The sequence below is a fragment of the Petromyzon marinus genome, unplaced genomic scaffold (genome assembly GCF_048934315.1).
Source record: "Petromyzon marinus isolate PM22_M1 ecotype Great Lakes invasive population unplaced genomic scaffold, UKy_Petmar_22M1.pri1.0 PM_G_Scaffold_37, whole genome shotgun sequence".
NCBI lineage: Eukaryota > Metazoa > Chordata > Hyperoartia > Petromyzontiformes > Petromyzontidae > Petromyzon > Petromyzon marinus.
Genome location: NW_027422950.1, coordinates 445,088 through 457,129, shown reverse-complemented (window position 1 = coordinate 457,129; position 12,042 = coordinate 445,088). Strand labels below are relative to the sequence as shown.

Sequence of the window (12,042 nt, the reverse complement as noted above, 5' to 3'; positions counted from 1 at the left end):
GTGTGTCTCTGTGTGTGTACGTGTGTGTCTCTGTGTGTGTGTCTCTGTGTGTGGTGTGTGTCTCTGTGTGTGATGTGTGTGTGTCTCCGTGTGTGTCTCTGTGTGTCTCTGTGTGTGTGTCTCTGTGTGTGGTGTGTGTCTCTGTGTGTGTGTCTCTGTGTGTGTCTCTGTGTGTGATGTGTGTGTCTCCGTGTGTAATGTGTGTGTCTCTGTGTGTGTGTCTCTGTGTGTGTCTCTGTGTGTGATGTGTGTGTCTCCGTGTGTAATGTGTGTGTCTCTGTGTGTGTGTCTCTGGGTGTGTCTCTGTGTGTGATGTGTGTGTGTCTCTGTGTGTGATGTGTGTGTCTCTGTGTGTGTGTCTGTGTGTGTGTATGTGGGGAGCGGTAGTGTAGTGATTAGCGCTACGCCGCGCTACGATTCTCTGAACCGGTCCTGGGCCTCCCCTAGGTCGACTCAGCCTCAAATGAGTACCTGGTGTGGTGGTGTGTAGTAAACATCACCACTGGGGGAGACAAAGGCGGTCGGGCGTGGTGCTGGCCACCCACCCCCTTGTGTGCCACAGTGCCGGCCCTTATAGGTGCTGCTACTCTCTTACAGCACTTGCCCCTACAGATTGTTAAGGCTGTACGGGGGATCTTTGTGTGTGATGTCTGTGTGTGTCTTGTGTGTGTGTGATGTCTGTGTGTGTGTGATGTCTGTGTGTGTGTGATGTGTGTGTGATGTCTGTGTGTGTCTTGTGTGTGTGATGTCTGTGTGTGTGATGTCTGTGTGTGTGTGTGATGTCTGTGTGTGATGTCTGTGTGTGTGTCGTGTGTGTGTGATGTCTTTGTATGTGTGATGTCTGTGTGTGTCTTGTGTGTGTGTTGTGTGTGTGATGTCTGTGTGTGTCTTGTGTGTGTGTGTGATGGCTGTGTGTGTGTGTGATGTCTGTGTGTGTCTTATGTGTGTCTGTGTGTGTGTGATGTGTGTGTGATGTCTGTGTGTGTCTTGTGTGTGTGTGATGGCTGTGTGTGTGTGATGTCTGTGTGTGTCTTGTGTGTGTGTGATGGCTGTGTGTATGTGATGTCTGTGTGTGTCTTGTGTGTGTCTGTGTGTGTGTGATGTCTGTGTGTATGATGTGTGTGTGATGTCTGTGTGTGTCTTGTGTGATGTCTGTGTGTGTGTGTCTGTGTGTCTTGTGTGTGTGATGTCTGTGTGTGTGATGTCTGTGTGTGTGTCTTGTGTGTGTGTGTCTTGTGTGTTTGTGATGTCTGTGTGTGTGTGATGGCTGTGTGCGTGTGATGTCTGTGTGTGTCTTGTGTGTGTGATGTGTGTGTGATGTCTGTGTGAGTCTTTTGTGTGTGTGTGTGATGTCTGTGTGTGTATTGTGTGTGTGTGTGTGATGGCTGTGTGTGTGATGTCTGTGTGTGTCTTGTGTGTGTCTGTGTGTGTGATGTCTGTGTGTGTCTTGTGTGATGTGTGTGTGTGATGTCTGTGTGTGTGTGATGTCTGTGTGTGTGTCGTGTGTGTGTGATGTCTGTGTGTGTGTGATGTCTGTGTGTGATGTCCGTGTGTGTCGTGTGTGTGTGATGTCTTTGTGTGTGTGATGTCTGTGTGTGTCTTGTGTGTGTGTTGTGTGTGTGATGTCTGTGTGTGTCTTGTGTGTGTGTGTGATGGCTGTGTGTGTGTGATGTCTGTGTGTGTCTTATGTGTGTCTGTGTGTGTGTGATGTGTGTGTGATGTCTGTGTGTGTCTTGTGTGTGTTTGTGTGATGGCTGTGTGTGTGTGATGTCTGTGTGTGTCTTGTGTGTGTGTGATGTGTGTGTGATGTCTGTGTGTGTCTTGTGTGTGTGTGTGTGATGGCTGTGTGTATGTGATGTCTGTGTGTGTCTTGTGTGTGTCTGTGTGTGGGTGATGTCTGTGTGTATGATGTGTGTGTGATGTCTGTGTGTGTGTGTGTGATGTCTGTGTGTGTCTTGTGTGTGTGTGTGATGTCTGTGTGTGTGTCTTGTGTGTGTGATGTCTGTGTGAGTCTTTTGTGTGTGTGTGTGATGTCTGTGTGTGTATTGTGTGTGTGTGATGGCTGTGTGTGTGATGTCTGTGTGTGTCTGTGTGTGTGTGATGTCTGTGTGTGCCTTGTGTGATGTGTGTGTGTGTGATGTCTGTGTGTGTGTCTTGTGTGTGTGATGTCTGTGTGTGTCTTGTGTGTGTGTGTGATGTCTGTGTGTGTCTTGTGTGTGTGTGTGATGTCTGTGTGTGTGTCTGACAGGTGATCCGCTCTTTTGAAATCGGATGAGGTAATCTCGCAGATCCTCATCGTTTGAGCAGCGTTAAGCCCCTCGCACAGATTTGAATATTCCCCAAGCTTCCTAATCACTGCCAGGCTCAGACGTTAACATCTCCTAGCCACCGTGATGATGATGATGGTGGAACCCACGACCTCCTGCTGTATACCAGGCGAGGTAGTTAACATCACCTAGCCACCGTGATGATGATGATGGTGGTGGTGGAACCCACGACCTGCTGTATACCAGGTGAGGTAGTCAACATCTCCTAGCCACCGTGATGATGATGTTGGTGGTGGAACCCACGACCTCCTGCTGTATACCAGGTGAGGTAGTCAACATCTCCTAGCCACCGTGATGATGATGATGGTGGAACCCACAACCTCCTGCTGTATACCAGGCGAGGTAGTCAACATCTCCTAGCCACCGTGATGATGATGATGGTGGTGGAACACACGACGTCTTGCTGTATACCAGGTGAGGTAGTCAACATCTCGCTCACCCCCAGGCTTGGTTGCAGGATGTCCACGAAGGGTCCCAAGTACTCGTTTGGCCTACTGCTGGATTCTCCTCCCCGGCGCACAAAGACCAGAGCCAAGCTACACAGCACCACCACCTCCTCCGCCTCCTCGTCTTTGCTCAGCTCCACGCCCGCGGCACGCCACTCCAGGATGCAAGGTCGGAGAGAGTGCAGGAGGGCAATCAGCGGCGGAGCCAGGGGGCGGGGGGGGGGGTGACAGGGTTAGACAATTGTCACCCCTGAAAAAAAATAAAAAATCGAAAAATCTGAAACATTGTGCGTGTAAGTGCACGACACTCGGTCTGGCGGACTTCGTGTAACTGCACCGTCAGAGCGTGTCGCCAAACCGATGGCGTCTGGTTCAACAAGCCTGACTCTCTAATCATCTTCTTTGGTTCTTTCGGTAAAGTCACCACCACGTAGAATGAGAATAAAATAAAACAATAAAATTCTCACGACGTTTCGGCCGCAACGCAGGTGGCCTTCTTCAGGCCACCTGTCGTCCAAACAGGTCTGTCCCTTTAAACCTGAAGAAAGCCACTTGTGTTGTGGCCGAAACGTCGTGAGAATTTTATTGTTTTATTATTTTATTCTCATTCTACGTGGTGACTTTACCGCAAGAACCAAAGAAGATGAATCCTTGCAGTCACGAAAGCTTTAAATCGAAATCTCTAATCATTTTTGAAGTTAACATTTGTTGAATGTCACCCCGGGCTGAAAATCCTGGCTCCGCCCCTGAGGGGGATGACGCCTCTCCGCGGATTATTTTGATGTTGATGGATTACCGTACTTTGGATCCTCTTGCTCCTTATCCTTTGGTTCTTTCGGTGAGGTCACGTGGACTGCTCCTACGTCAGCTCCTACGTCGGCGGTCCACCTTCTGTGTTCGTTTCACACCTGGTGACGGTTGCTTGTGTCGCGATCCAAACGTCGTGATCCATTAAAATGTTTTCGTACCTACGTGAGTTTTTGCCGAAATAACTCAACAACACGAATTCCTGCGGTCACGGCAGTTTTAAGGAACAGATTGCATCTCACTGCTCTCCGCTCCCTGCGGAGCGTTAAGGCCCCAACAAGCCCACGGCTTTCCATTCCGGGCACCGTTCTGTGATATTGCGTCGAGCGAATGTGTGGCCCTACGCAGCCTCTCCACCCCCCCCCCCCCCCCTTTCAAAAATCAGCTCGCACCCTCCGCTAGGGTCTTGTCAAAGGGGAGCACCGTTAATCCTGCCGAACAGGATTTTTGCAGAAGACCTCGCTGGGGTTGGTGGGCGGGAGACGAGAGGGAGGCGTCGTTCCTCGCCAGCTGTCGAAGTATGCAAGCTCTCTCGCTTCTGTTTTTGGTGAAGCCTCTCTCTTGAACGATGTCGGTCTTCTGGTGCCCGCGTCCACTGGGGACGCCATCGCACTCCCCACGTGCCACGTTAGAACAGGGCCGAGAGCGTGAGGAGCCTCAAAGAAAACGGATCGCTTTAATTAAGTCTCCGTCCGCCGCCCCCCCGTTTCTCTTGTTCCCAGAGTCGGGTTGGGCCGACCGGAGCGGCAACGCCGACACCGCCACAACCACCAGCGGCGGCGGCAGGGCCCGCGGCGGCGGTGGTGGCGGTGGCAGCTGCGGTGATGCTCCCACCGTGGTGATGCCAGGCTTCTCCTCCTGGGCCCCGCGGGTGCCCCTCCCGGCTTCCCGGTTCCGTGCAGCGCCGGGCAGCTCGCGGCGGCAACGCCAGAGGCATGCGCCCGGCAGCAGCAGCAGGGCCACCACGTCCACCGGTAGACTCACACAGAGTCCCGTAGACTCACACAGAGACCCGTAGACTCACACAGAAACCCATAGACTCACACAGAGACCCGTAGACTCACACAGAAACCCATAGACTCCCACAGAAACCCATAGACTCACACAGAGCCCCGTAGACTCACACAGAGACCCATAGACTCACACAGAGACCCATAGACTCACACAGAAACCCATAGACTCACACAGATACCTGCAGACTCACACAGAGACCCATAGACTCACACAGAAACCCATAGACTCACACAGAGACCCACAGACTCACACAGAAACCCATAGACTCACCACCCTTCATAGACTCACACAGAGACCCGTAGACTCGCACAGAGACCCATAGACTCACACAGAGACACATAGACTCACACAGAGACCCGTAAACTCACACAGAGACCCATAGACTCACACAGAGACCCATAGACTCACCACCCTTCATAGACTCACACAGAGACCCGTAGACTCGCACAGAGACCCATAGACTCACACAGAGACCCATAGACTCACACAGAAACCCATAGACTCACACAGATACCGGTAGACTCACACAGAGACCCATAGACTCACACAGAAACCCATAGACTCACACAGAGACCCACAGACTCACACAGAAACCCATAGACTCACCACCCTTCATAGACTCACACAGAGACCCGTAGACTCGCACAGAGACCCATAGACTCACACAGAGACACATAGACTCACACAGAGACCCGTAAACTCACACAGAGACCCATAGACTCACACAGAGACCCATAGACTCACCACCCTTCATAGACTCACACAGAGACCCGTAGACTCGCACAGAGACCCATAGACTCACACAGAGACCCATTGACTCACACAGAGACCCGTAGACTCACACAGAGACCCATAGACTCACACAGAGAACCCGTAGACTCGCACAGAGACCCATAGACTCACACAGAGACCCATTGACTCACACAGAGACCCGTAGACTCACACAGAGACCCATAGACTCACACAGAGACCCGTAGACTCACACAGAGACCCATAGACTCACACAGAGACCCGTAGACTCACACAGAGACCCATAGACTCACACAGAGACCCGTAGACTCACACAGAGACCCATAGACTCACACAGAGACCCATAGACTGACACAAAAACCCATAGACTCAGACAGAGACCCGTAGACTCACACACAGAGACCCATAGACTCACACAGAGACCCATAGACTCATCACAGAGACCCATAGACTCACACAGAGACCCATAGACTCACCACCCTTCATAGACTCACACAGAGACCCGTAGACTCGCACAGAGACCCGTAGACTCACACAGAGACCCGTAGACTCACATAGAGACCCATAGACTCACACAGAGACCCGTAGACTCACACAGAGACCCGTAGACTCACACAGAGACCCATAGACTCACACAGAGACCCGTAGACTCACACAGAGACCCATAGACTCACACAGAGACCCATAGAATCACACAGAGACCCATAGGCTCACACAGAGACCCATAGACTGACACAAAAACCCATAGACTCAGACAGAGACCTGTAGACTCACACACAGAGACCCATAGACTCACACAGAGACCCGTAGACTCACACACAGAGACCCATAGACTCACACAGAGACCCTTAGACTCACACACAGAGCCCCGTAGACTCACACAGAGACCCGTAGACTCACACAGAGACCCGTAGACTCACCACCGTTCATCGACTCACGACAGGAGGCAGCACCCCATCTCTCTTGTGGCCCCGCAGCGACCTCGTTCTCCACGACTGACGACGCCGACGCCGGCGACGACGACGAGGAGGTGGAGGCGAGGTCGGTGGTGGTGGCGTTGGCAGAGGGCCGAGGTATCGCTCGGGGCGAGGTCGGCCTGGCCAGCATCGACCTGCGCTGCCCCGAGCTGGTCCTGTGTCAGTTCCCCGACAGCCAGCCCTACGTCAAGGTCAGCCTCCTTCTCTCTCCGTGCATGAACATAAAGGGCCCCCCCCCCCCCCCCGTGCAGTGCGTGTTATGAAGCGGGCCCTGAATTAAAAACTAAAACACGCACATTCTTCACCTGTGCGGTATAGCGATTGTCATTTTTGTCACTTGCCGTACGGCCGGATAATGCGACGCATCTCTAACCTAAGTTTGCTTGTGGCTGTGGTTGTTTTGATTTAAAGCTTTCGTGACTGCAGTAATTAATATTCCTAGCTCTTTCGGTAAAGTCGCGTTGAAGGGAAACAATAAAATAATAAAATATATATAAAACAATAAAAATTCTCACGACGTTTCGACCATAACACAAACAGTCGTCATCAGGTGTGTCGGTTTGCATTTATGTATTTATTTTTAAACGGTGCATTTATTTATTTATAAAACGTTAGCACCACGGGCAGCGATTTGACAGTTTATTTAGAAGGACGAGTCCATCTATGTTCTGAAAAGAGGAGGGGGGAGACGAAAAATTAATGTATGCTGTCTAAATGCCACCGTAAGCGTGAACAATCAATTAAGACCTGAAATGGTTTATCAAATCCTTCCAATGATTGCTAAGCCAGAATCCATCTTCTCGGTTTAAATTGTCTCTGTGCTTATTATTTTATTATTTCCCTTTAACGTGACTTTACCGAAAGAGCTAAGAATATGAACCACTGCAGTCACGGAAGCTTTAAGTCAAAATTTGATGCTTTTCTTGCTCGTGTTTTTGTTGGTTTGTTGCGGTTGCACTCCGATTCAAGAGCCGGATGGCTCACAGGACTATACCCAAAATAAACTGAAAACTGAAACTGAACCTTCAACACACTCGGCCGTTCGTAAAAGCTGAAGGGCGGTTTCGAACTCTGGTAAGAGAGCGGAATCACCGAACCGGAATTGATTGCTTGAAAGCGTTTAGCGCGGGGCCCTTGAAAGTGCGGGGCCCCGTAGCCACGTAAGTAGCTACGTGCCAATGTGTGCGTGTCGTTATTCTGACGGTATGCAGTATATATACATTGACAGGTTAGGTTAGTCTTAAACTATTAAACACTAGTTTTTTTTATTTTACCTTACCTCATGCACCTAGCTTGGCACAGCAGTCAACCCACTGCACCTGTGTCTGTCCCGTGACCTCCTCCTGGTGCACCTAGCCTGGCACAGCAGTCAACCCACTGCACCTGGGTCTGTCCCGTGACCTCCTCCTGGTGCACCTAGCCTGGCACAGCAGTCAACCCACTGCACCTGGGTCTGTCCCGTGACCTCCTCCTGGTGCACCTAGCCTGGCACAGGAGTCAACGCACTGCACCTGGGTCTGTCCCGTGACCTCCTCCTGGTGCACCTAGCCTGGCACAGGAGTCAACGCACTGCACCTGGGTCTGTCCCGTGACCTCCTCCTGGTGCACCTAGCCTGGCACAGGAGTCAACGCACTGCACCTGGGTCTGTCCCGTGACCTCCTCCTGGTGCACCTAGCCTGGCACAGCAGTCAACCCACTGCACCTGGGTCTGTCCCGTGACCTCCTCCTGGTGCACCTAGCCTGGCACAGGAGTCAACGCACTGCACCTGGGTCTGTCCCGTGAGCTCCTCCTGGTGCACCTAGCCTGGCACAGCAGTCAACCCACTGCACCTGGGTCTGTCCCGTGACCTCCTCCTGGTGCACCTAGCCTGGCACAGCAGTCAATCCACTGCACCTGGGTCTGTCCCGTGACCTCCTGCTGGTGCACCTAGCCTGGCACAGGAGTCAACGCACTGCACCTGGATCTGTCCCGTGACCTCCTCCTGGTGCACCTAGCCTGGCACAGGAGTCAACGCACTGCACCTGGGTCTGTCCCGTGACCTCCTCCTGGTGCACCTAGCCTGGCACAGCAGTCAACCCACTGCACCTGGGTCTGTCCCGTGACCTCCTCCTGGTGCACCTAGCCTGGCACAGCAGTCAACCCACTGCACCTGGGCCTGTCCCGTGACCTCCTCCTGGTGCACCTAGCCTGGCACAGCAGTCAACCCACTGCACCTGGGCCTGTCCCGTGACCTCCTCCTGGTGCACCTAGCCTGGCACAGCAGTCAACCCACTGCACCTGGGTCTGTCCCGTGACCTCCTCCTGGTGCACCTAGCCTGGCACAGCAGTCAACCCACTGCACCTGGGTCTGTCCCGTGACTTCCTCCTGCTGCACCTCAGCCTGTTGTTCTCGTTGCTGGCGCTGCTGCTGCTGCTTGTTCAGGCGATCACCAAGCTGCAGGTGCTACGCCCACTGGAGGTGGTGATGCCCCACACGGCCTGCAACCCAAACGCCAGCAAAATGTTCACCCTGCTGAGGGACTACTTCCCTGTGAGCACGCACGGACGGCATCGCCACTACTCACCACGCGGAGACTCCTAGACTCATCACACAGAGACTCCTAGACTCATCACACAGAGAGCCATAGACTCATCACACAGAGACCCATAGACTCATCACACAGAGAGCCATAGACTCATCACACAGAGAGCCATAGACTCATCACACAGAGACCCATAGACTCATCACACAGAGACCCATAGACTCATCACACAGAGACCTATAGACTCAGCACACGGAGACTCCTAGACTCATCACGCAGAGACCCATAGACTCATCACATACAGACCCATAGACTCATCACACAGAGACCCATAGACTCATCACACAGAGAGCCATAGACTCACCACACAGAGACCCATAGACTCACCACACAGAGACCCATAGACTCATCACGCAGAGACCCATAGACTCATCACATACAGACCCATAGACTCATCACACAGAGACCCATAGACTCATCACACAGAGAGCCATAGACTCACCACACAGAGACCCATAGACTCACCACACAGAGACCCATAGACTCATCACGCAGAGACCCATAGACTCATCACACAGAGAGCCATAGACTCACCACACAGAGACCCATAGACTCACCACACAGAGACCCATAGACTCATCACGCAGAGACCCATAGACTCATCACACAGAGACCTATAGACTTATCACACAGAGACCCATAGACTCATCACACAGAGAGCCATAGACTCATCACACAGAGACTCCTAGACTCACCACACAGAGACCCATAGACTCACCACACAGAGACCCATAGACTCACCACATAGAGTCCCATAGACTCACCACGCAGAGACCCATAGACTCATCACATACAGACCCATAGACTCACCACACAGAGACCCACAGACGCATCACACAGAGACCCATAGACTCACCACGCAGAGACCCATAGACTCATCACATATAGACCTATAGACTCACCACACAGAGACCCACAGACCACACAGAGACCTATAGACTCATCACGCAGAGACCCATAGACTCATCACGCAGAGACCCATAGACTCATCACACAGAGACCCATAGACTCATCACACAGAGACCCACAGACTCATCACACAGAGACCCATAGACTCATCACATAGAGACCCATAGACTCATCACACAGAGACCCACAGACTCACCACACAGAGACCCATAGACTCACCACACAGAGACCCATAGACTCATCACACAGAGACCCACAGACGCACCACAGTGGGTGCTGCCACCTCGTGGTGAGTGCGTGTGCAGGAGGCCCACGTGACCACGGTGCTGAGGAAATACTTCAACGAGGAGCGGGGCATGGACGCCGTGCGAAGGCTTTGCGTGCCCCACATGGCCACCGTGCTCATGGATGTGCAGGGGAAGTGAGTGGGTGTGTGTGGGTGAGTGTGTGGGTGTGTGTGGGTGAGTGGGTGGGTGAGTGAGTGTGTGGGTCTATGGGTGTGTGTGTGGGTGGGTGAGTGGGTGGGTGAGTGGGTGAGTGAGTGTGTGGGTGAGTGTGTGGGTATGTGGGTGAGTGGGTGAGTTTGTGGGTGATTGTGTGGGTGAGTGTGTGGGTGAGTGTGTGGGTGAGTGTGTGGGTCTATGGGTGAGTGTGTGGGTGAGTGGGTGAGGAGCTCACCGGTGAGCTCCTCCGGCAGGTAAGGCTGCGTTGGCTGGGCCATGTAGCCCGCATGCCCAGCCACCGCATGCCCAAACAGCTTTTGTTCGGCCGCATCGAGGGGGCTAAACGGGCACGGTACGGGCTAGAGAAGAGATGGAGTGGTTAGGGTTAGGGTTACCCACTCACTCACCCACCCACCGATCCACTCACCCATCCACTCATCCACCCACTCACCCATCCACTCACCCACCCCCCTCTCACCCTCCCACTCACCCTCGCCCCTGCCCACCACCCCCAGATACTACTGCCTGGCTTCGCTGGCGGCGCTGCTGCAGTATGTGAAGTTCATCCAGGGCGTGGTGCTCGCCCCGGCCTCCGTGCGCGTCTCCTTCTGCGGCAGTGAGCGCACCGCCATGATCGACGGCACCACGGCCGCCAACCTGGAGCTGCTGCGCAACTCCCACGACCCTCGGTAGACGATGCCTCCTCCTCCTCCTCCCTCGCTAGCGGGGATAGCCACTCCCCCTTCTGTGTGTTGGTGTGTGTGTGTTGGTGTGTGTGTTGGTGTGTGTGGTGTGTGTGTGTGGGTGTTGGTGTGGTGTGGGTGTGTGGGTGTGTGTGGTGTGTGTGGTTGTGTGTGGAGCCAGGAGATTGAATATCTACCCTCGGGGCTCCTCCAGAAACAACGAAAAACCACTACGGGTGGCCACGTGGAATGTTCGAACGCTCACTGCGGAGGAGAGGCTGCCACTCCTCTGTCGGGAGCTGGACCGGTACCGCCTGGATCTATGTGGCATTCAGGAGGTCCGGTGGACCGGCTCTGGCTCCTGCCACCATGAGGGGTGGACAGTCCTCTACTCGGGGCAGCAAACTGCCAAACAACAGGGAGTGGTTCTTCTTTTGAACAAAAGAATGAAGGGGGCGTGGGAGCATGGCGGTGAGGTGTGGGAAGCTGTAAGCCCCAGGCTACTTTGGGCTCGCCTTCCCATCAACCCGAGGCGAGGAATGGTGGTCGTGGTTACTTATGCCCCCACCGAAGATGAACATCCGTGGAGGGATGCAGGCAAAGCCGATGAGTCAGATGCCTTCTATGACCTCCTGTCACAGGTGCTGGCTAAAGTGGCCCCTCGGGATAGAGTGGCCCCTCGGATAGGTCATGCAACCCGCATGCCCAGCCACCGCATGCCGAAACAGCTTTTGTTCGGCCGGATTGAGGGGGCTAAACGGGTGCGGCACGGGCTAGAGAAGAGATGGAGTGATGTGGTACAGGAGGACGTGGAGCTGAGTGGACTTGCCGATGACTGGTACCAGCGGTGTCAAGATCGGCCTCTGTGTAGGAGGCTCGTGAAGGACGCTACTGGGCAGTTGGAGGCAGTCGGCCTCCAACAACAACGGAGGGCGGAGGAGCGACGCTCACAACAACGAGCGGAGCGCCGGGTGGCTAAAGCACAGCAGGTTGCCACAGTAGGGGGCACAGGTGGTGCATCAGCCAGTCATCTCAGTCAGTCGACCTGTGGCACCTGGGTCTGCCCCGTGACCTCCTGCCAGCGGGTGTTCGACACTTCACG

At 53.7% G+C, this 12,042-nt stretch overlaps 1 protein-coding gene and 1 long non-coding RNA gene across 2 annotated transcripts in view; both read left to right on the top strand.

Annotated features, from left to right (window-relative positions):
* The first annotated feature begins 223 nt into the window (after window positions 1-223).
* Window positions 224-4,390, top strand: LOC142915919 (uncharacterized). The gene is made up of 3 exons (XR_012936158.1): window positions 224-2,276; window positions 2,785-2,942; window positions 4,303-4,390. It is a non-coding gene; the product is annotated as an uncharacterized LOC142915919 (long non-coding RNA).
* Window positions 4,391-4,421: 31 nt separating this feature from the next.
* The window catches only part of LOC142915930 (mutS protein homolog 4-like), a 29,716-nt gene continuing 22,095 nt past the window's right edge, over window positions 4,422-12,042 (top strand). Inside the window, exons 1-5 of the mRNA XM_076061555.1 lie at window positions 4,422-4,554; window positions 6,322-6,512; window positions 8,746-8,853; window positions 10,120-10,235; window positions 10,773-10,946. Coding sequence (XP_075917670.1) covers window positions 4,422-4,554; window positions 6,322-6,512; window positions 8,746-8,853; window positions 10,120-10,235; window positions 10,773-10,946 — 722 coding nt within the window. The remainder of the gene's footprint in view (window positions 4,555-6,321; window positions 6,513-8,745; window positions 8,854-10,119; window positions 10,236-10,772; window positions 10,947-12,042) is intronic.